Genomic DNA, 23,634 nt, shown 5'->3' on the forward strand with positions numbered 1-23,634 from the left:
TGTTGGAATGAGGTCAATTTGTAAAAGTGTACTTACAAAACATTTAACACTATTATTTGACGCATGGTATAAAGAATAATATTCAGGTTACCGACAAAGTAAACATGCTATTGTGTTTTGTTAACTTGGGTTAAAAAAGTGCGTAAGCAAGTTTTAAAATTTTTTAAATTACCCGCTGGTTCTTTATAAATAGCATTAACAACTTTATGATTTTAAATTCAATGAATTAATTAAATTCAAATTAATTCAAACAATTTTATGATTTTAGATTTCTAGTTAATAAGTTTAATGCACAATGACTTTCTTCATTAACACTGAGGTCATTACGTGGTATAAAATTAATGGAGTTAGGGATAAAAATACTAACACCTCCACCAGTATGGAAGTTTCGCAGTTGGTGTGTTGATACGCAATTCAAATTGCAAATTAATATTTTCAATAAGAAATTTAAGTTCTCTAGAAAATACTGCTGTTAGATCTAGAAAAATTCCAAAAGTTAAAACCGATACTGAAACTTAGGGGTAGGACTTTTACTTATTTTGATATAAAAACGCGAATTACTTTTAAGCGTTAATGACTTTACATATCTCATATAAAAGTATATACTTGTATCAACTTGTAGTTTGGTGAGTGGAGGACCAGGCAAAAAAAAATTTGACAACTTTTGCTGTTTATGTTTTGTAGCCATATAAATTTACGGAAATGGTGACGTATTTTTTATTAAAGAATGAATCAATTAAATGTTCTAAATAAAAGTAAAAAAGTAAAAAAATATTATTAATAATAAAATAATATTAATCATAATAATAATAGTAGCAATAAAAATAGACAATACAACAGAAGGGAATCTTTTTTAAAAATGTACTTAATATTTGCTAAAACAATAACAACAATACTTCACGAAAACAACAAAGAATAGCTTGACGCATAAGTATTGCACATTTTTTGAAGTCAGTATTTATTTATTATTATATATTTATTTTGTTATATATTATTACATTATTTATTATATAATTATTACATATTGTAAATTTTTATATATTTCAGTATTAATATATTTTATAATATAAGTGACGCTAAAAAACAATTGTGCTTTACCCTTATACTTATTGCCGAAAATAAACAAACATTTAATACAAAAAAAAAAAAAAAAATTCAGTCGCATCGATTAACGTCTTTAATTAAAGACGTCAATCAAAACTTATAATTAAAAGTTTGATTGATGCCATTAAAATACTTGAAATTATTGTTGCTGGAAATTATTCTTTTAAAGTCGAACTTTCTAATCTTATTATTTTATTACAAGTTCTTTTGGATCATCTGTAAACTTCGTAAGTATAAATTAAATTGTAAGCCAAACAAATCTCAAGTTTTCCCTCGCAGGGATCAAAAATTAAAATAGCTGTTTAACTTCAACAAAAATCACCGCGCAAGTATGAAAAGAGATAAGAAATTCTACTTTTATTAATGAAATAAATTAGGCGTTGCCTTTATGGTTTGATTTTTTTTTTTTAAATTTCAAATTGCATTTTTTTCGCAATTAAGTTTGAACCCCCTTTTACCGCCGCCTCAATTTGAGGGGGCTGTAAAATTTGCAGGGTCACAAAAATCAAAGACTTAGAGATTATTGCTTGAAATTTGAAATTTAGTTATAATCGTCTTGCAGTTTTAGAAAAAAGAAGATAAAAGTAAATGTAACTTGAAAAATTCGGCCTCGATTGCGAAGAGAGTTTAAATTAGAGTTTTAAACTATAAAGGCTTTTGATACTTTAAATATGGACATTGGAGCGAGAGAAAAAAATGTCATTGTTGTTGGACTGCCAGACTCAAAAGAGATTGATGCTCAAAATCGAAAAGAGTATAACTCCAAATTAGTTAATGTCAAATTAGATTGCCAAACACAAAAGAGATTAATGCTCAAAACCAAAAAGAGTACGACTCCAAATTAGTTAATGATCTATTTAGTGAAATAAGCGTAGATAAAAAATATAATCAAAAGAGTTCATCTTTTTAAAACCAGGAATGATGGATTAAGATGTCTTTAAGTAGAGTTTAACCGATAACACAAACAGGGTAGAAATTTTGAAAGCTGCTAGAAAGTTTATGACATTGAAAATATTCAAGAAATTTACATCAATCCAGATCAAACTCATGTCAAACAAACAAACAAAGAAAACAAAAGAACTAACTACTGACAGAAATGAACGCGACAGAAAACTTGCTATAGAAGGAACTATTAACAAGCTTTCAATATAGTATTCGAGGAAGTAGAATCTTCAAAATCTACATCAAGTAAATTGCAAAGAAAATACAGTCATCTGCCTTGCTGGTATACTAATGCAACTTTGCTAAACAACAATTTTGATGGACTATTAATTGATATTGAAATTAAGCCACCACATTTTGTAATGGCATGTTAAACATGGTGGAATGAATCATCAACAACAAATATTCTGAGTTATTCCTTGTTCACACAAGACAGACGGATTAATAGGGGAGGTAGAGTATACATTTGTATCCATGAAAGCATCAGTTCTTTTAATTTGACTAATAGTTATTTACATAATGACAATACTGAGTAAATATGGTTTGTACAGGTTCTAAAATAATTCTTTATGGGTGTATCTATAGAGTAGAAGGTTGTAGTGAGGAAAATAGCAAGCAAATTGTAGATTCAATTAAATACTCCAATAAGTTGTTAGAAATAAATCAATATTCAGGTTTACTTATATGTGGTGACTTTAATTACTCAAAAATCAATTAGAGCGTCGAAAACATTGGCTCGACAGCTGATCTAAATTTTGCCAAAATATATTTTTTTTAAAAGTTATTAAAGTTAATAAACATAACGGCTAATTACCATTATCTTTAATGAATAATTCTTATGAAAAAAAAAACATTTGTTTTTTTTTACAAGTTATACCTTTAACAAAAATGTAAATACCCGTCATGCTACCCGTCATGTTACCCATCGTGTTACCCGTCATGTTCAATCTATAATTTCTTTGAAAGAATATAACAGTAATTACCCGTTATAAAACACAAAATCTAGCGTTGTTTTTCTAAAAATATAATGGATATTTTTTACTGTATCATAATACGATTTCTTAATTATAACTTCTATGTTCTCAACTACATCTTGAAAAGCTGTAGCATTAGTTCATTTTTAGACTTTAGGACCTTAAGCATTGTTTGGTCTAATACATTTATTTTAAAAACTTATGTATATACTGATTTACACCAACCATATGGTTTGCGTGAGTTCCAAATTATGGGCAAATATCTTTTTTCCGTTATTATCGACAGCTATAATTTTATGGCCAAAATATATTATTTTATATCAATTTAGGATGGCATAAATTAATAAACAACATCTTTTTTAATAGCTAACTTTGCAGTTGCATTAATTAAAATTAATTGTTGAGGGGCGCATTCCACATTGGTTGCTATGGAGCTAAAGTACCTTAAGACTAATCTGCCATTGTCATTCCTATGGTATTTAACGTATTCATTAATGCTGAAAAAGATAATACTTGTGGTTGTATATGAGATAAGTAACCCACATTTGTTTTCATATTTTTTAAATTTGTTTTTCGCCACGATGAAAATGTGCATATTGTTTAAAATATTTTTTTACATTTTTCTTACACTAATCCATTGTTACCTGATGCGCCAGGACCAGCATTGAGATATTCATTGCTGTTATTTGATGTGCAAAAATAACCTGGTAGGGTGATGGCATGGTACAAATCATCGGCTTTGCTATATATTTCTTAGTTTTTATATTGTCTGGATATATACAATCCTAACTATCCCAGTCAATAATTCAGTAAAAAAAATTTACCGGAGCATGTCATTTGAAAAACCAGTGTGCACTATATCTTTTTTTTTTTAAATAAAAAAAGCTGCTCTTTATTATCTGTAGATATTTTAATCATGTCAACTTACTTTACTACCGATTACTACAATGCATTAAGCAATTAATATATTTGGTTGTTGTATTTATTGTTTTTTGTGTATAGACAATGCCCCTACTTCCATGCTGCTCACTGCACTAGCTCCGTTGTAAAATCGACCAACCATAATTGACTAAACAAGATTAAAATTCAAATATTTTAATTTATTTAGGAATTAAAATATTTTGTTTTTCGAGATAAAATTTCATTGAAATTCTTTTATATATGGATCATTTTTTTAGCTTTAGTCTATATAAATTCTTGACCAAAATCTGTTTGATTCAATTACTATTTTATTTGAATTATACAAAATTTCATCATAAATTTTATTACTATTAGACAAAGCACTTGATTTATAACTCACTTGGTTATAAATTTACCGATACAAAAAAAAGCTCCTTAAATTTCAAAAAAGGCCACTACATTTCCAAATGGGACTCCTAACAAGCCCCCTAAATTTGCTGCCCCCCCCCCCCCATTGGGGGTGTAGAGTAGCTTAGCCCCAGCTCTGGGTTTTAAGCTTTATTTTCAATATATTAACTTTTTACGAACTTACTAAAGAGGATGCCTGAAAAGAAACTTTTTTGGCACCCTCTTTTGTAACTTTTTAAGTAAATTAAGATAAAATCTTTTTTTTAACTAATTTTGATTTTTTTTTGGGCTATTGAATTCCTTAACTTTTTGTAAACGGTTTTACTTTTAATTGATTTTTTTTAAGTACATAATATATTATAATTATAGAATTGATAACATATATTACTTAATATAACTTTTTGTTTGATTTTTTTTTAATGTTTTGATTAATTTCAATTTTGGAAAAGTTAATTAATGTTGTAGAATGTTTCTAGGAAAGAAACTTATCTTTTTCCATAGACTGAACAAAAATATTGTTTACTGCTCTAAAATTTGATGACAACCTCATATTTTACCACCAGCCCGCCACTGTAATGATGATTATTTTAATATGTATGATGATTTTAATATGTAATGATGATTATTTTAATAGGACTAAATAGTACCATTTTAAAATTCGCAACTTTTTGTTTGTGTAAAAATAAAAATAAAATAAACTAGTAAATCAAAAAAAAATTATTTTTTCAAATCCATGCTTTATGCAAGCAGAATTCTATTGGGCCTAGAAATTCTTTTTTTGTTATCTTTTGTAGAAGGAAAAATTACTATTACGTTTTTAAATTTTTTTTTTATTAATTCAGTGTTCTTATGGGGAAATACAAATTAAACTTTTGTTAACTTAATTAACTTTTTTTGGTCAAATTTTTCCATTTCCTTGTATTGTCATCGAAAATGATTAAGTGTGCAAAATTTGAGCAAAATTGGTTGAGAAAAAAGCTTTCAAAAATTGATTTCAAATTTTGTGGCACACAAACATATATATATAGAAAGTAACCTTATATAAAGCATGGAAAAAACTATAATAAATATAAATATGTTTGATAACATTGTTTCTATTTTGCAAACTGCGTTTTTTTACTTGATAAGTGTTTCAATATTTGCGTTTGCTACTTGATAAAATTTCAATATTTTTGAAATATTTGTTATAAATGTAGTTTAAGTATTTTAATTTATATTATTATATTAAAGATATCTATAGTTGTGTAACTATTAATTTATTACAAAAGAAAAAACAAAGAAAGCCGTGGTTGTTAGAGCGCTGGAGGCAGGATCATGAGGTTCAAGGTTTGGTGGCTGTCTAGTTATATAACTAACTTTGGTAAGAAAGATAGCACGAAATCGTCAAATACTCTTTCGCTGTGCTCTGTGGCAAGACTTTTTAGACTTTTCATTGTTCATTAGTGTATGCGCTGTAAATGCGATCACCTGGCTATTAAAAGTAATGCTCGAATTAAATTTACAATAAAACTCAAAAGAAAAATGTTAAAACATCCGTGAAGTTCCGCTTTTAATAACTTTTGATTGCCAGCATTCGAAAACATGAATTGCTGTTTAAATGTTCCATTTAGTTACTCTCTTTGATTTCGTCAATCAGGATTTTCAGAAAGTTTTAAAATAAATTACTCTTTTAATAAAAAGCTGTGTTGAAAAAATGTCAATAAGCCAAAAGAATAAAATTCTATTCAATTGGTACATTGATGTAAACATTTTAAAATTAATTTTGTAACGGATAATCCTGTATAAAGTATAATTATTACTTTATATGTTTTTTTTGTGTTATTAATTTTTTAGGAAGCATAAACAGTGCATATAAATTTATATAAAGACCCGTTTTGCTTTGAAGGAAGAAAAAATGGTAAGTTATTTTAAATGATAAGTTAGTTATTGAAAATCAACGAATATTTTATGACATGTTTGATACAATTTTTAACGTTTTTTTTCTTTCTTATATAGTCATTATAGTTTTATACTTTTTTTTAATGCTAAAGGTGTTAGGTGCACATGCTAATGGTGTTAGGTGCACATGTTAAAAGTGTTAGGTGCACAGGTATCTTTGGTTGTAAAAAATAAACACCACAAACAGTTTGCTTCTCCGACCCTAAATGTGATAAAAAATTTAACTGTGGGGACCAGAAACTTTACCTGGCCGTAGATTTTAAAAGCTAGAATAAATTATTTGTTATAATTATAACCTGTTAATAAATTTAAACTTAGTATAGGTTAGAAAAAAATCAATTTTCACTGCTGAAATTAATTCGTCAATGTAATAAAAACTAATTTGTTCATTGCCCTTATATTTGGGGTTGACGAAGCAAACATTTTGAGGTATTTTTGTTCCCTGCCTCCATTTAACAAGATTTTTTTGCAAAGTATCCTTATTTGAGATATATCTAAAGTTTAAAACTTGCTTTATGCATGTAAGTTACTTATTAAAAACACTCAAAAAGTCTTGCTACTCGTAGTTTTTACAAAATAAGTCTTAATGATGTTTTTACAAAATTAATCTTAATGACTTTACATTTGAATAACTATTTTTAATGATGTTGGTAACATAAAGTTCAAAATAATTGTGTCAACAAGATTATCATCAATTATTTTGTTAGCATTTGTTTTTTATTCAAAAGGTTTGTTTTTCTACAACAATTAGAAAAGCTTTTACAAATAAAAGCTTGTTTTAATCTTCGCAGTAATTGACTATTCTCTAAAGACGCTAGAAGTATTTTAAGATTTAGAGCATTTAGCTAGGTCAAGTGATTTAAATGGTTAGGGGCCAGAAAGATGTATCGTTATAGTAGAGGTCGAATGGTTGAAATGACGAGAATGGAATTTTAAATAAAATGTTTTTATTACGAAAAACAAATATAGTTATAATACAATGTACTTCGAAAACAATGCATTAAAATGTTGTTAAGACTTGTATATAATATCAGATTAAGTCATATATAAACAAAAAAAAGTTTTTATTCAAATATTTAAAAAAATTGGGGAAAATAGAAATATTTTAAATAGATTAAACTAAATACATTGATGACGTATTATTTATTTCAAACTTTGTAATACGGGTATGTTTGTAATACGGGTATGTTGTAATACGGGTATATTGTATTATAAACAATAATTTTGCTTTTTTTTTTTAATTTTAACATATTTTATTACTTTATATTATAGCATCAAAAAAAAATTAAAAAAATATTCTTAGAAAAAGAATTTAAATTTTCTCTCATTTTTTTGACAAATTTCTATTAAAAACTTTAATGTAGAAATTCTGAATGCAGAATACCATTTTAAAAGTTTTTACGTTGTAAAACAAAAATGGTACACTGCTCACTTTAAGTAAGTAAGGCATGAAGGTTGTTACCACTTATTCAAAGATATCATATTGTTCGAGCAAATAGCTTTTGTAATAGTTTCCTACTTAATTTGAAAATAAATTTAGAAAAATGTATGAAACAGTATATATATAAATATATAAATTTAGAAAAAAGATTTAACAAAGTATTTTACCAGTTGACCTGCGTGGCTCCAAGAAAACCTTTTGTTCAATTATTTAAAAAAGCGGCTCCAAGAAAACCTTTTTTTCTGTCATTCAAAATGGTCTGGATCCAAAAAAACTACTATTCGGTCACTTTTCAGATTTTAAGTTAAAGATATAAAACTATTTTTTTTGTACAAGTAAAGCAGTTCATTTTAGCTTTTATTATAATACTGATTTTTAAAAAGCAACCTCTACTACATAAAAAAAAACACCTAAATAAATTTATTTTTGCAACCAGCGCGAAAAATTCCTAATTTACAAAAGAATCTGACAAATAAACTCCTACACTTGATTAGATACGGAAAAAAAAAATTACAAAAAACTACAAAGAAAGTTAGAGCCTTACTAATTTTTGAATTGTATTCAATAAAATATTTGGGTGTTTTGGTTTTGTTTAGTATAACCCGATAAATAAATGTCAGGGCGTTTTTTTTTGTTTTGTTTAATTCTTTTAATTATATCATGTTAAAGTTTTTTGTAAAAAAAAAAATTGTTTGCGCTTCATAATCGCTTTTATAATTGTGTTTTATTAAAACTTCTGCTTAGAAAAATGTTCAAAAAAGTTAATAAACTCCTTAATTTGATTTTTGAACAAATTTACCGGGGGTTTGTTTACTTGATTTATATATTTTATTTTATACCCATTTTTTTATATTTTATATATGGTATTATTTAATTACTTCATAATTCCTCGGATAAATAAATTAATAAGGAAATTATAATACTCGAATAAAGGAAATTAATATACTCAGGATGTAAATACAAAATCCATTTGCATCATTGCTTATCGATTTGTTATTACTTTTGACAAAATATGGAGGTTTATGGGACAAGTTATAAATTTTGACAAGTTAATAAACTTTAAAGATCCTATACAAAATGAGTTGTTTTAATGAAAAACTTTTTTGTTTAAATTCGATAAAAAAAACTTTTTTCTGTTTATGATTGTTAAATAAAAAATATAAAGTACTTTAAATAAATATTTTTTTAAAAACACAAATCTGCACCCTGCATCAGCAAATTTTCTGAAATTTGGCACAAATAAGACGTAACTTCGAAAAGACTGAAGAAAATTTTCTATAAAGTTGTTATCCGTTTAGGATTTACAGCAACTTGAAGTTTATTTAATTTTGACTGAAAAATGAGGAGGAAACTGAAAAAAATATATCCGTTTACTGCCGTTTTATCTTTATATGGTGCTTATATTTTCTCCGTTGCTGAAATTTGGTACCGAAAAAGTTTAAAACCTGCGAAAAAGTTTTAAATCTGAAAATTTTGTTTTGTAACTCTCGAAACAATGTTTATATTGAGATTCATAAAATGCACTTAATAATGAAAATAAAAAAGGACATTGACAATTAAAGCTATAAAAAAAATCCGAATAATAGAAAAAAAATTTTATTATTATTTTATTTAATATAAGATTTATATCAACTTTACCAACCAAATTTATTTTGGACCTACATTTACTTGAGAAGCTATTGAGGTTTGATATAGACACAATTTTTTTAAATATCACATTTTGTGATATTTTAAAAATCAGACACTATATCTATTCCAACTTATTACCAATCAATCAAATTAGAAATCAAGTTTAGTGACTTAATTTCTAATTTGATTACTTTTGTATTTATTATTATATTTTTATTATTATATTTCATTTGTTATTCACAACAGTATTAAAAATATAAAAATTTGAAAAAGAAATACTTAATTCTAAGGAGTTTATATATGCTTTTTAATTTCGTTATTTATAAATTGTACTCAAAACAAATGATAAAATAAAAGTATGGATAAGACATATCAGACTAAGCAAATTTGAAAATAGTTTATTTATAAAACCTCTATTTCTTTAGAAAAACAATTTTTTTAAAGTTGTTTTTGGCTAAATAGTAGCTAAGTCCTGTTTTTGTGGTCGGTACTTCAACTTTGCAAATGATGTTGACACCTGTAATTCAGCATTGGCTATCCACTGATGGCCATTTAAACGACCGCGCAGGACCATTTGAACACATAAATTTGACGTTTTCTTCTGTCATTTACTTTTAGATTTATGTCTTCAATGAATCCTATCCCCCACTATCCTATCCCCCACTTATGCTCATAGGAAACACAGGCATAATCACCTTGTACTAAATTTACAGTTGTTATCTGAATGTTTTCAAAGTCATGAATCAAAGCAAATTCTTCATCTACACTGCATAACTTTGCACCTATCTAAAAAAAAATAGCAACACATGCATTTATTCAGTTTTACTTATTATATTACACATGTTTTATTAAAGGCATTAAAAGGAAATCGTGAGCTCAAAATAAAACAAAGTATATTTTTAACAATGATTCCATACAACTAAAAAATTTATTTGAACTTATCAATAACAATTTTACATGTTTTTTAAAGATAATAAAAAGTATTTTAATTACGTAACTTTTTTACCTTTTGATGGCCAAGTGGTACAAATTGATGGTAACTACGTGTCGCAGGTATGATTTTTGCTGTATCTAATTGTTCGTTAAGAGTGTTTCTCACCAAGTTAAATCTTCTGGTGGTACATAAATGAAACGTGCATATTTGTAAATAGATTGTGGAGATAAAATATGATTACCCATATCTCTTTACATGCTTATACACTAGCTGCTAAACAAAAAAATTCCGTTTAGCTTACGGACAAAAATTTTCAAGATCGAAAAATTTTTTTTTCAATATTTTTGCATTTCTTATATTAACCTGCACACACATCTGAAAAGCATTCAATATTTTTTATTTGAGGTAGATTTGTTTTGATAGTATTGCTAACCTCAATAATTTTATACACCATGTTCACATCATGCATCGTATCATCTTAAACAATAAAATCAGATTTGTGCTTGCGAAAATCTTATTTTTTGAAATAATCACAGGATGAAGTGTACATTGTAAATTTGTCTAATGAAAGCTGTGTACTTTGTTCTGAACTACAAATTTATAGTTTTCTGAAAAATCATCCAGAAATAATGCTGTTACTGTTGCAAAATTGTAATAAAAAAGTCTACTTTATTATTTTGGCTTTTATCAAATATAAAATTAAATACAATTTAAGAACTAAAAAATGGATTATATAGCATATTAGTTATCTATAACTAAATAACTCCAGTTGTTACTAATAATGATTTTGTCATTGTTTAACTCATCGGACTGTTGTTGAACTGGTTTTGTTAATAGATTTACATAATAAAGTGGGGCGAGTTCTTTTGTTGAAACCGTATCAATTTTTCCATTTTAAAATTTGACACGTGCGAAGTGAGGCAATACTGTTTCTGAAAGTTGAACCCAGTCAACAAGTGAACTTCTCTTTATTCGTGTCTAACATCTGTATAGGATTGTGGAATCATGTTCTGTTAGGAAGTTTGGTAGATCTGTACCTATTAGTGGTGGGCGTTGAAAGTTCATTATCCTCTGATGGGGTGTTTTGTTAGTAGCGATACACAGATAGTAGAGTTGCCATTTGCAACGCTACCTCCCATCTATCTTTTTCTAGACCTATCTTTTTCAGGGCCAGACTAACAGCTTCAAGAGTTGTTCCATTTATTTTTTCACATTGACCGTTACCTTGTGGGTGATACGGAGTTCATGTCTTAATGACACCGTTTCTTTCAAAGAATACTTTGAGTTTTATACTTTCAAACTGTGCTCTACGATCTGTGGGTATAAATGATGGTGCATCAAACAATGAAAAGAGACTGAGAAAAAGTTGTATCACAATGTCAGCTGTTATAGCTCTACATAGGAATAGAAATGGGTAGCGTGAATATTCTTCTACTACCACGATGGTGTATTTATTAGTTGTGGTGGATTGTAAAGGTCCAACAAAGTCCATAAATAATAGTTCTCGTTGTTTGAATAAGATAACCTGTGGGAGGTTTGTAGAAACGCGGTTTAAGTTCTTTACAGGTAGAGTAGTGTAGATTTCGGGTTTTGCAATAATGTACCATTCTTTTAACTCCGAGATGGCATAGTTAGGAATGAGTATTGTAAAATGTTTTATTGGTATTTTGAGTCGAGCAACATCGAGAAAGAGCATCGACTACGTTTGTTTTTTTTTTTAATTTTTGTTGAACTTTGTTTATTAAAAATAAGGGAAATAGATCTTTGGTCTTTAATTATAATAATATATGGTATTAAATTAATTAAGTGTTTTCACCTTCTGCAGCATTCTACTATGGCAGCCGGTTCTTTCTTAATAATTCAGCGTTTGTTAGTGTTCTTGAGAAGAAGGCCGCGGGTCTGCCTAGTTGTAGTAATGTTCCTCCAAGTGCTGTGACAGAGCTATCTGTTTCAATAGTTAGCAGAACTTTAAAGTTGGGTGAGGCTAGGCATGTTTCTACAAGTTTAATCTTGAGCTTTTTAATTTCTTCTTTGGCGTGGAGTAAGGCCCTTAGTTGGAAAACTGTTTCTTGCTTGAGTGAGTGGTAGAGTCAACTTGGTACAGTTGTGTATCCATTTTACGTAATAGGCGAACAATCCTATCATTCGGTTAGTTCTTTTAATGTTTTTGGGTCTGACATATTCATAAGAGTTTCATACCTTTTTGGATCGGGTTTCAAGGTTCCGTTTTCAATTATACGACCTAAGAATTCAAAAGTTTTTTTAAATTGGCTCTACTCTTTGTTTATTTCTACGTTGGCAATTTTAGCTGCGTGTAGAAAAGTTTTTATTGTGCTCATTCATTTTTATTGGGCATCTTTTCCACCAATAATTATATCATTGAGATAAGAATATGTGTTTTCCAATTTATTATTCTGAATAAATTTATCCATTACAAGCTGAAAATTGGCACAGCATTTGTGCAACAAAAAAGGTAAACGTTTGAACTCGTATAATCTGCCATTAGCTTCGTATTTGGTTAGCTTATAACCTTCGGGTTTTATTTATTTTAACCTGGTGATAAGCCGATTTGAGCGAAGTTTGTGGCGCATCATGATAGCTGTCGATCGTTTTTGATATTTGTTATTAAGTATTTTGATTGCATCATCGTATGATGTGGTATCTTGTATTATTGTGAAAACTTTTACTCCGGATCGAACAAATAAAACTTGAAGTTTGTAATTTTCTGCAATTTTAGCTTTATCTAGATAAACTGTTAGCACTTTTTCCAGTATATATATTCTTCTTCGTTTGGTTCGTCGCATAGTACTTTTTTAAATATTTTGGCATCCATATTAACCTTATATTTGATAAAATTTTTGTGAAACTGTAATTAAAAAAAAGTCTACTTTATCATTTTGGCTTTTATCAAATATAAAGTTAAACAAAATTTAAGAACTATAAAATGGATTAAATAGCATATTATTATTATATATATATTATTATCTACACATATATATTAGGTTGGTGCAAAAGAAAATTCGTTTTTTTTTTCAGTACTATTTATTAAATATTGTTAAAATTAAGAAGTCATTCGTCATCAAAATAATTTCCTTGGCTATCTATGACCTTTTGCCATTTTGTGACCAACTGACGAATTCTATCTCTGTAGAAAGACTGGGGCTTTGCTTCGAAATAGGCATCTAGCTGATTTTGTAAATCTTGATTTTCTTTGAATGATTTATCCCGTAAAAAATATTCTATTGAACGGCTCAAATGGTAATCTGATGGTGCCATGTCTGGTGAATACGAATGATGCGGCAAGACTTCCCAGCCTAGTTCTAGATAGTTTCCTTGGTTCTCATAGCAACATGGGGCCGAGCATTGTCGTGCAGCAATATGACTTTACGGTTTTCATGACCCGGTCCGGACATTTTTTCTAAGACTTTTTCATTCAATGATCTCAATTGTTGCGAGTAGCGTACAGCATTAATAGTTTGCTTTGGTTTCAGCAGTTCATAGTATATTATACCTTTCATATCCCATTATACGCTAAGCATTACCTTTTTTTGATGAATATTGGGTTTAGGTGAGGCAAATGCTGATTGACTGGGACTCAACCACTGTTTTTTGTTGGAAAGATTGTCAAAATAAACCCACTTTTCATCACCCGTTACAATTTTCTACAAAAAGTTTTTTTTGTACTTAGCCATATGAGAAATACAGTTGCTCAAACGTTGCATTTTGTTGTTTTCAGTCAAGTCATGTGGGACCCATTTTCCGACCTTTTAAACCTTTCCCATGTCGTGTAATCGTCTTAAAACAGTCGAATGATCAACTCCAAGTTGTTCTGCTAATTCTCGAGTCGATTGCCGTGGGTTTTCTTCGAGCAATTCCTCTAAATTGTCTGTTTCCAGTTCCTGTGGCCTTCCTGAACGTTTTTTGTCCTCAAGATCAAAATCTCCGCTGCGAAACTTACAAAACCACTTCTGGCAAACGCGAACATTTAGAGCATCTACATCGTAACAGAACAAATCGCTTCTGTCGCTTTTGTTGCATTTTTACCCTGCCGAAATTCGTACAACATGCAACGTCTAAAATGTATTTTTTCTATGGACATTTTCTAAAAAAGAATTATATATATATACAATGTCATTAAAAAATTAGAACTTATAATTTAAAATGTGCAAAAAAGATTGCTTTTTCAACTAATATATATACTGTTTGCTTTTGCACTACGCATGTGCATCATATTTGACTTTGAAATTATGCGAATTTACTTTTGCACCAACCTAATAAATAACTCCAGTTCATTTAACCGAATAGATGGTATTCTAGCACGTGACGTTAAAATTCGCGGCCGCCATACTGTATGGCAAATAAAGTAAACAAAGCAAGAGTTTATTAGCTTAACGTATCTAATTACAACTATTTAAATAACATACTTTGAAGTAGATAGACTTTTAAGGATCATTTTTGAATAAATTTATGTAGAATTTAATTATCCATCTTACAATATAAGTAATTTATTTTTGCTTAAAATAAAACTCTATTAAATATTTTGTTTTCAAAGGTGTATTATAATATAAAACACCTTTAATAATATAATAATATTTATATAATAATATTTATATAATAATATTTATATAATAATTATAATATAATACACCTTTAATAATTAATAATATAATACACCTTTGATAACAAGAATTTTGAATATGTTGGACTACTTTATATACAGTTTATTTATTCGAACATTAATAATAATTTAATAAGTATACTTATATACAGTTTACTTATTTGAACATTAATAAGTAATGTGCAAATAAGTAAACTATATAAAGTACTCCAAAGCATTCAAAAATAGACTTATTTTTGTTTTACATTTTGAACATCTTCTTTTAAGTATTATAACACATAAGATTCTTTTCTTTTTTTAAATATTTTTGTCAATTTGCTAACTTACATAACTCAGACGCAGTGAACACATTTTGTTTGTTTAAGCATGTTAAATAACTTATTAAACTGTATTATTATTTTAAAATGCTATGCATATAAATAATATGCCGAATTATTTATTAAATTGCATTAGTATATTAAGAGTATTTAATAATAATTAATAACAATAATAATTGGCAACTAGCGAAACCACAAACTTAGAAGAATGTGTGATTTTAGAGGCAATCATCACTTGTGCTAAAGATGTAAACAAGTTGCAGAAGATTTTAATGATTATAATTTTATTATAAACTTCAAATTGTTGAAATTATATATGTATCTTATTGCTGTCATGCCAAGAATGTTTTTCATAAAACAGGCTTTTTATTGACAAATTAACTTATCACATGGGTGCTGTTCATAAGTTGAACTTTAAATTTTAAAGCTCGCTTAAAAGCAGTTTTTTTAATTAACCTTTTTTTGCATCAAATTATGCTGCAAATAAAAGTATACATAATAGACGAAATTGATTGAAAGATCTGCATTAGTTTGAGGACACAAATCAAATTCTAAATTTTTTTGAAATAAGTTGTAACATTTCAAGGACTTTCATAAATAATACTAATAAATACGTAATAGATCTGTAAGTATTAAAACATTTTCAAACAAGCTGTTATTATGTGTGCAATAAGTTTCTCGAAAGAGGTGGCTCTTTGTCATTTAAATATGTTGTTAGTTGTGGGCCTTATGTACAATTCTATATATTACCACTGAAAGTAAAGTGTGTTAGACATGTGCAGTTTTTTTCTAATTCCATTGAATTCAACAATGAATGTAAACAACTGGAACTTAATGATGGATCTCAATAATGACTTAATAACACAGAGTTTTGTTGAGACTATAAACTAACATGATTCTGAACATTTATCTAGTTATCTGGATTTTTAAGAAATTAATTTTCAAATACACGCATTTCAAAAATATGCTCAAATTGACAAAAAAATGCTGGACTAGCACGTTTAAAATAATATACAGTACAACTTTTTTTAGAATTGTGTTATTTATAAAGTACAGATTTTCTAATTCGATACTTTTTAGGTGAAAATAAAAGTCTAAAGAAAAGTTGATTTTCATAATACATTTTAAAAGAGGTTGTTTTGAAACGTGTGTTTAAAATATTGTTTTTTTTTTCCATAGAAACAAATTATTTTATTCTGTTCAGTGAAACTATGCCAAGTACTTGTTTTGTCAACAGTTGCTTAAGTCAACAGTTGATATCGTGACAGTGACAAGATATCTTTCCATAGCTTCCCCGCTATTATTTGGCATCAAGGTAGCAAAATGCTTGAGTTGTCAGAGGCGCTGCGAGTGGATTGCTCCAGTTAATAGGCAAAAAGAACCAACCAAATTTGTAGGCATATCATTGCTAAGCATATGTGCATACTTTACGGAAGTACTCCACGGAAGGAAGTGATTTATGATGTGTCCTATTCGTTAAATTTTAATTTATACAGGTCTACCCCACTAACAAGCTGTAATTTTGTAACATACTGAATTGCAGTAGCAGCCTGTAATGTTTGAGCATGATCCTCCATTTTCACGATATACAGCTAAACACCAATCGTTAAAATAAAAATAAAAAATATTACTGATTTTAAAATAAAGATTCAGCGACTTGCTGAAGGTCTTTTTTGTGGTAGATTTCATGGACATTTACTACTAAATTTAAGTTTTTGGGGTTTATCCTCTCTAACCTTGATATCTTATAAACTTATTCTTATTAAAATAGAATAAAAAAAAAACTAGTCTTTTGTTGAGTTTTTGAAACAGATTTTTTAAATTAATAATGAAAAAAAATTTGTAAACAATTAAACAATCCTAAAAAGGTTGATTATATATCATTTTAAAATTTAATATTGATTTGGTATTTTTGTGTAAATTTGAGCATATTTTCAAGTACATGTACATATTGAAAAATTTTGTTTTGAGAAAATCCAAAAATGAAAGCAAAAATAACTAATAAGTTACAAAAACTCAAATTCCTTTTCGAATTGAACCTTTACTTGACTAACCCTTTCTGCTTTTAAGATTTTCCCTCATTTTAAACTTTGAGTAAAAACTTTGCTTGAGGTGTTTTTGTTTACAGACATCAAAAATAGTTAAAGATGTATCAATAATTCAATGAAATAAGACAAAACTGCACAAGCTCTAACTTAGGCGTTATATATTAATCCATGTTGTAAAATGTAAATGTAATGTAAACTGTAGTAAAATGTAAATGTAAAATTCGCTAACAAATCCATGAAGTAAAATCAATTTTTTAAGTGATAATCAATATTTTTATCTGCATTCCACAATTTTACACGATTCACAGTTCTCTGACAATACCTGAATACTACTTTATTACTTTTATGAGATTTTACAACTCTATTCAATGATGAATGGTCATTTCTCCAATTTTTTTATTTCTTAAAGCAGCACAAGCCATAAATAATACTGCAATAGCCTCATATGCTTTTAGAAGTGTTTCTTTGGTGGCAGGAGATCAACATACAACATACTTGTACTACACATAAAAGTCCTTGAAATGTTACAACTTATTTTATAAATTTTTTGATTCGATTTGTATTTTTTACTTCTTAAATATTTTAAAACCAATGAAGATTTTATATCAAACTTTCATCAAATGCGTATACTTTTCTTAACTTCAGGGTTCAATGTAAAGAGCAGCTACTTTTAAACACACAGCTTTTAACTTTAAAGTTTAATTTATGACCATCAACCACTCTAGGAGTTAAATTGTAAATAGAAAGTCTATGTTTTATGAAAAAAATTCTGGAAATTCAGCTAAAGGTATATATAAATTTTCAACAATTTGAGGTTCATAGTATTTTAGTTTATAGTAAAATCGTAGTCATTTGGATCTTCTACAACTTTTTTGTACGAGTGTTGATTGCCTCTAAAATCACACATTCTTCTAAGCTTGTGGTTTTGCTTGTTTGTATTGTATTATTGTTCGAATTACTTACAATTTACTTAGTTGCTAAGGTTAATTACCTTGTTTGACAGTGTTTAGAAAATAAGTTATTTAATATTGAGTTTTAGTTTGAACAAAAAAAATTAATTATATCAAGAGTAGAGAATTAAATTCTACATAAATTTATTCAAAATAATAAACTTTTCAACTGTTTTTTCGATAGGAACCACATTAACAGATAATAGTAATTCGCCTTGCGTTAAACTAAGAGGCATTTGTTTGACCTACAAGATGGCGTCGTAGTAACAATGTTAACACCGGGACGTCAATAGAACACCATCCAATAGTTAAAGCATAACAGTTACCTAATTCATATCTTCTTTTCTTGATCTCAAGTATGATGCTTGACTCTTAGCTACATACAAATTTCGTAAAAGTTTTGTCAGCTTTTTACATTCTAATTCAATGTATTCAAACACTAACTCTTAATTATTTGTTTGACCTGTTGTTGTACACTGATCAAATTCTTGTTCTTATTTTATTGTCATCTTCAAACTCTCCAATAAAATCCTAAAGTTTATCAACCAATGCATTTTTAGTTTTTAGACATCTTTTACATTTCCGCATCATACAGTCTTTATTAGTTATATCACATGCAATATAGGTAACAATTTTTTTTTATGTTACACCAAGAGGATGTAAAAGTAGTTTTAAATTCTAATAAATAGCACAGACGCACGCGGAATGTGTTCCTGAAGCACCATCAGTTATACACCATTTTGTTTACAATGTGTTAAACCTTGAAAACCCTATTTTTGAAGCAAAAATGAAGGCAACAAATAATTCCTTTGAATTACATAAGAGCAAACATTTTTGCATGTGGATATTTTTCTTTATGCGTACTTTTTACCAGGCATTATACGGCTATGTTCATCAACTCGTAAAAAGACTTGACCAGTTGAACTGTTACATTAGGAGGAGCTTTTCCTAAATCTTTCTTCCGATATATTAAGGGAAGTGGCTAGCATGTTTTTTATGGAGGTTGTTAATGCTGTCAATTTTCGTTTACCTTCTCTGATTTCACCTAATTTGTGCAATACTTTGACCTTAAAAGGAGATTAAGAAGCTGTAAAGTGAGTATCTACACCCTCATTTTTATTTTGAATGTTTCATTAACAAAATCAGCCAATCAAAATCATCATCATATTTATTTTTGCTCATACTTTTTGATAAACGTTTCATAACTTTGACAGGTTGGACACAACTTTTTTTCAGGTGTAAGATTTAAACCTAAATTTTAAATTTAATTTACTAAAATTTAGTTTATTTTACCTAAATAAATATAATTTTTAATTTAGTTCATTAAGTTTTTTGCTTTGAATACAGTATGCATTGCAATCACACGTAGAGATGCTGAAAAAAATAAGTAAGTTATATTACTTAAGAGCCGTTTTTTGTAAGAATCAGGCAAATTTTTACTTTTGCAAACTTTATACAACGTATGTACGACCACATCTCGAGTTTTGCTCTGCCGCCTGGAACCCATATTATTGCGGAGACATAGATGCTCTCGAATCAGTGCAATAAAAAGCCACTTAGCTTGTACCTCATCTCAAGCCTTTAAGTTATCACCAAAGACTAGACGCAATAAACATTCAATTGCTTAAAAATAGAAGGCGTAGGGGTAACCTAATACAGTTTTTCAAACTATACCATGGCATTAACGAAGTTGAGCTTAACTCACTAGCTCCAGCACTAAACGTGCAAGGATTAGCCAACGGCCTCCGTAGCCAACGTTAGCGTATTCAAGTCAAGCAGTAGCAAACTGTTTACAAAGAGAATTCTTCCTCTGTAGTCGCATCGTACCTGACTGGAACATCCTTCCAAACTACATTGTATCTGCCGCATCAGTTAACGCTTTTAAAAGTCAACTTAACTTATTTTTTCCAAAACTTTTAATTAAAAACAAAACGAATTGACATTTATCATAGCGGGGCTTCGTTAGCTACCCTGCTTGCAAATGCTTAAACATTTGCTATAAATTATGTATATTACTATTATTGAAAAAAAATCTTATAGTATACTTACAAAGGTGCTAAGTTTTGTAATGTAAACATGTTCAAATGTCAATACAACATGGTCCTAACATATAATAAAAAAAACTTGTGTGATTTTATCACACACATGATATAACATGAATTAGATGATATAACATGAAATTAAACAAATGCCGAACAGCAAGAAAACTATATTTCTAATTAAATGAAACATAAACTAAACATTTAAATGTATTTTCATTTCAAAATTAGTTGTTCATTCAGAAATAGAGCTTTCACACATGAAACAAATTATCCACCACATCACACATATGTTTACTCTATTGCAGTAAGTTTCTCTAAGAATAGTGATATGACTGTGTTATAGTCTTCTTCGGATAATGAATAATCGCCACAGCCATTGATTAGAAAAAGAGCATCTACTAAACAGATAATTTTTTCAGATTGGTAGTTTATCTCCTCGGTAGTAACTTGCCAGTAAAAGTATTCTTCTCTTGTCCCTTATTCATACAATTAACTCTGATGCCAGTTATAGATACCTAAAAGTATTAGCACAACGTTTTGAAATTATATAATCTAGATTTTATGATTTTTTTTATTTTGTTTACATTCAGTAAAGTCTAATATAATGTTTTTCTTGAATTATTTTTATATTTTATTTATATTGCCTTTATTTTAGAGAACTGTTTTGTAAAAGAAAACAAAACTTGAAAATTAATATATGCTTTGAATAATATTACCTCCACAGTATATCCAATATTCCATTGTTTTTCATATACAACAGCAACCCAATCATTCAATTTCTATACAAAGCAAATTTCTTTTGCAAGGTAGGCAATGTCATCCTTATATTGATTACTATCTTCATTGTTGATTACAGTCGTCGTTTCCGCCATAAACTTCTTTGTTATCGTTAATCTGACTATTTTCTGTTGGCACAGCGGTGATTTCTGTTGATTTGAAATCTAAAAGAACTTCGAACTGGTAATGCCCAACCTTGCAATACAAAAATGTTCATGCAATCAGGGCCGTCCCGAAGAGGTCTTTCATTGGGGGTGTATGATTTATTTTGCCAACTAGAGAAATCAATCAATCAAAAAAAAGAAAAAAAAAAGGTCCTCAATACTTAAAATTCGCCAACCATAGTTCATAACTTGCTCAATGTGCCAACTCAAATGCTTATATGACAGCTTTGGGGGAGGGTGGGGTGGGGGTGGGGGGAGGGAGAACACCCTACTCAGGACGCCCCTTCATGCAATGTGGTAGTTTGTTATTTACAGAAACATTGTTAGAGAATGAAGAAATCGGCATAATTAGTTGTAAAGTAATTTCATCTTATGAACAAACGAGCTGCGAAATTTATTCAATCATCTTAATGATTTCGGAACTGCATGAAGACTGGATAGCATGTGTTCTTCTAACTCAGCATCGCTTTCAAATGTTGAGGTATAATTCATTTCAGTGCAAAAACTTAATGAAAATAATTGCCTGTTACTTCTTTTCTGTTTTTCTTTTAGTGACTTGTTTCGCTTAATTGAATTATCTGTTTTGCTATATGGCAACAACAACTTAATCAAGGGTTGAGTTTTAAGATTTCCATACTCTTGTTTAATTCCCTCACCGATATCGAAATAATGCCACATCTTCATACTTTTCTCCAAAAAGTCAAATGAGTGATAGTTGCTAATGTTCTTAATCTTTGGTCCAGTAACTACAGTTTTATCATTGCTAATTTGAGCAACTACTACTTTTGCATCTTTAGCGCCAAAACTATAACGCATAGCCTTGTGTATATCTTTAGCAGTCAAAAGATTATTACCAGAATCAACGTAAGTCCTTAAGATTATCTTTGCAACTGCACTATCCCTGTCACATTGAGCTTTTCCACAACAGGATAAAAAGAAAGTTATATTTATAAAGAACATGGTGCTTAAACAAACAGCTATTATGTTTAATAGAAATTTTAAATTCCTAAATACCTACTAATTTTTGTCAATTTTCTACTAATTCTCTACTAAAAATTCGTGTGACAGTGGACTTTAACTAAATACAATTCATTTAGTTATATAGCTTAGCAAGTTAATATTTGCTGGATTATGTACTTTGTTATTTTTTGCGGTTATTATGTACTTTGTTATTTTTTGAGGTTATTATGTACTTTGTTATTTTTTGAGGTTATTATGTACTTTGTTATTTTTTGCGGTTATTATGTACTTTGCTATTTTTTGAGGTTATTATGTACTTTGTTATTTTTTACGGTTATTTTATTAATGAGATAATCACTATTTTATTTCAATAAAACAATTAATAAAAAAAGTTAATATTGTTTAATTTAATAACATAAATATTATGTAATAAAAAGAAAAAATGCAAATAACATAACTACTATGTAATAAAAATAAAAATGCAAATAACATAAATAATTTGTAATAAAAAGAAAAATGCAAATAACATAACTACTATGTAATAAAATAAAAACGCAAATAACATAAATATTATGTAATAAAATAAAAATGCAAATAACATAAATATTATGTAATAAAAATAGCTAGACACAAATTTATAAATTTACAAATATTGAACAATATTTACAGTTGTTATAAATATTGAACAATATTTTGTAACAACTGTAAATTGTAAAATTTAAAATCACATACTGTATTAAAATCACATACTGTATTTTTTAAATCAACTGACTCTAATCTAAATTTAATTTAAAAACAAATATAATTGCTAACTTTTTACAACTTTTTTTAAAAATTTTCCTAAGAAAAATTAAAATACCAAAACATTAATAATTGCTCAACAAAACATTTTTTTTTTTTTTTTATTATTTAACTTTTATTTCGCTGATTAAACAATATTACAATTTTTCATATAAAATAAATAACATCGTAAACATAAAAAACCTTTATAAAAAACGTTTTTAATCTTTTTAATTTATAATATATATATACTGTCATAATCAGTCAGGGACTCAAAGAAGGTAAGGATGATGCGTTTATCATCACAACCTTTTCATAGAGCCCCTTTAGTCACTCATTAAAATAAAGATAAAAAAACACTTTAATTTTTAAAGTAAAATAAAAATCTAATAAAGCAAAACTCATTTTTTTTTTTTTTTTTTTGTGTAAAAAATTGAAAAAAACAAAACAAAAAAAACAAAATTAAAACACATAAGAAGAAGAAAAAAAATAAAAAATAAATAAAAAGAAAAAATACAAAAAAATCTGAAAACAAATACTGTAAACTATTATATATATATATGTCAGGAATTAAGGAGATGCATTTTAGTTTGTTGTTTAAACGATGAAATGCATTTTAGGTCTTTAATATTATTATTTTGGAAACGATTCCATATTGATGGACCACGGTTTGTAATTAGAAAACTTGACTGCTGTAATTTAATTTTT

General features: G+C 28.0%; 1 protein-coding gene across 1 annotated transcript in view; it reads left to right on the forward strand.

Moving 5' to 3' along the window:
• The first annotated feature begins 382 nt into the window (after positions 1–382).
• LOC100215966 (calmodulin-A) overlaps positions 383–23,634 on the forward strand; it is a 29,668-nt gene continuing 6,416 nt past the window's right edge. Inside the window, exons 1-2 of the mRNA XM_065799520.1 lie at positions 383–521; positions 6,162–6,225. Coding sequence (XP_065655592.1) covers positions 6,223–6,225 — 3 coding nt within the window. The 5' untranslated portion in view covers positions 383–521; positions 6,162–6,222. The remainder of the gene's footprint in view (positions 522–6,161; positions 6,226–23,634) is intronic.

The sequence above is a fragment of the Hydra vulgaris genome, chromosome 06 (assembly GCF_038396675.1).
Source record: "Hydra vulgaris chromosome 06, alternate assembly HydraT2T_AEP".
Taxonomy (NCBI): Eukaryota; Metazoa; Cnidaria; class Hydrozoa; order Anthoathecata; family Hydridae; genus Hydra; species Hydra vulgaris.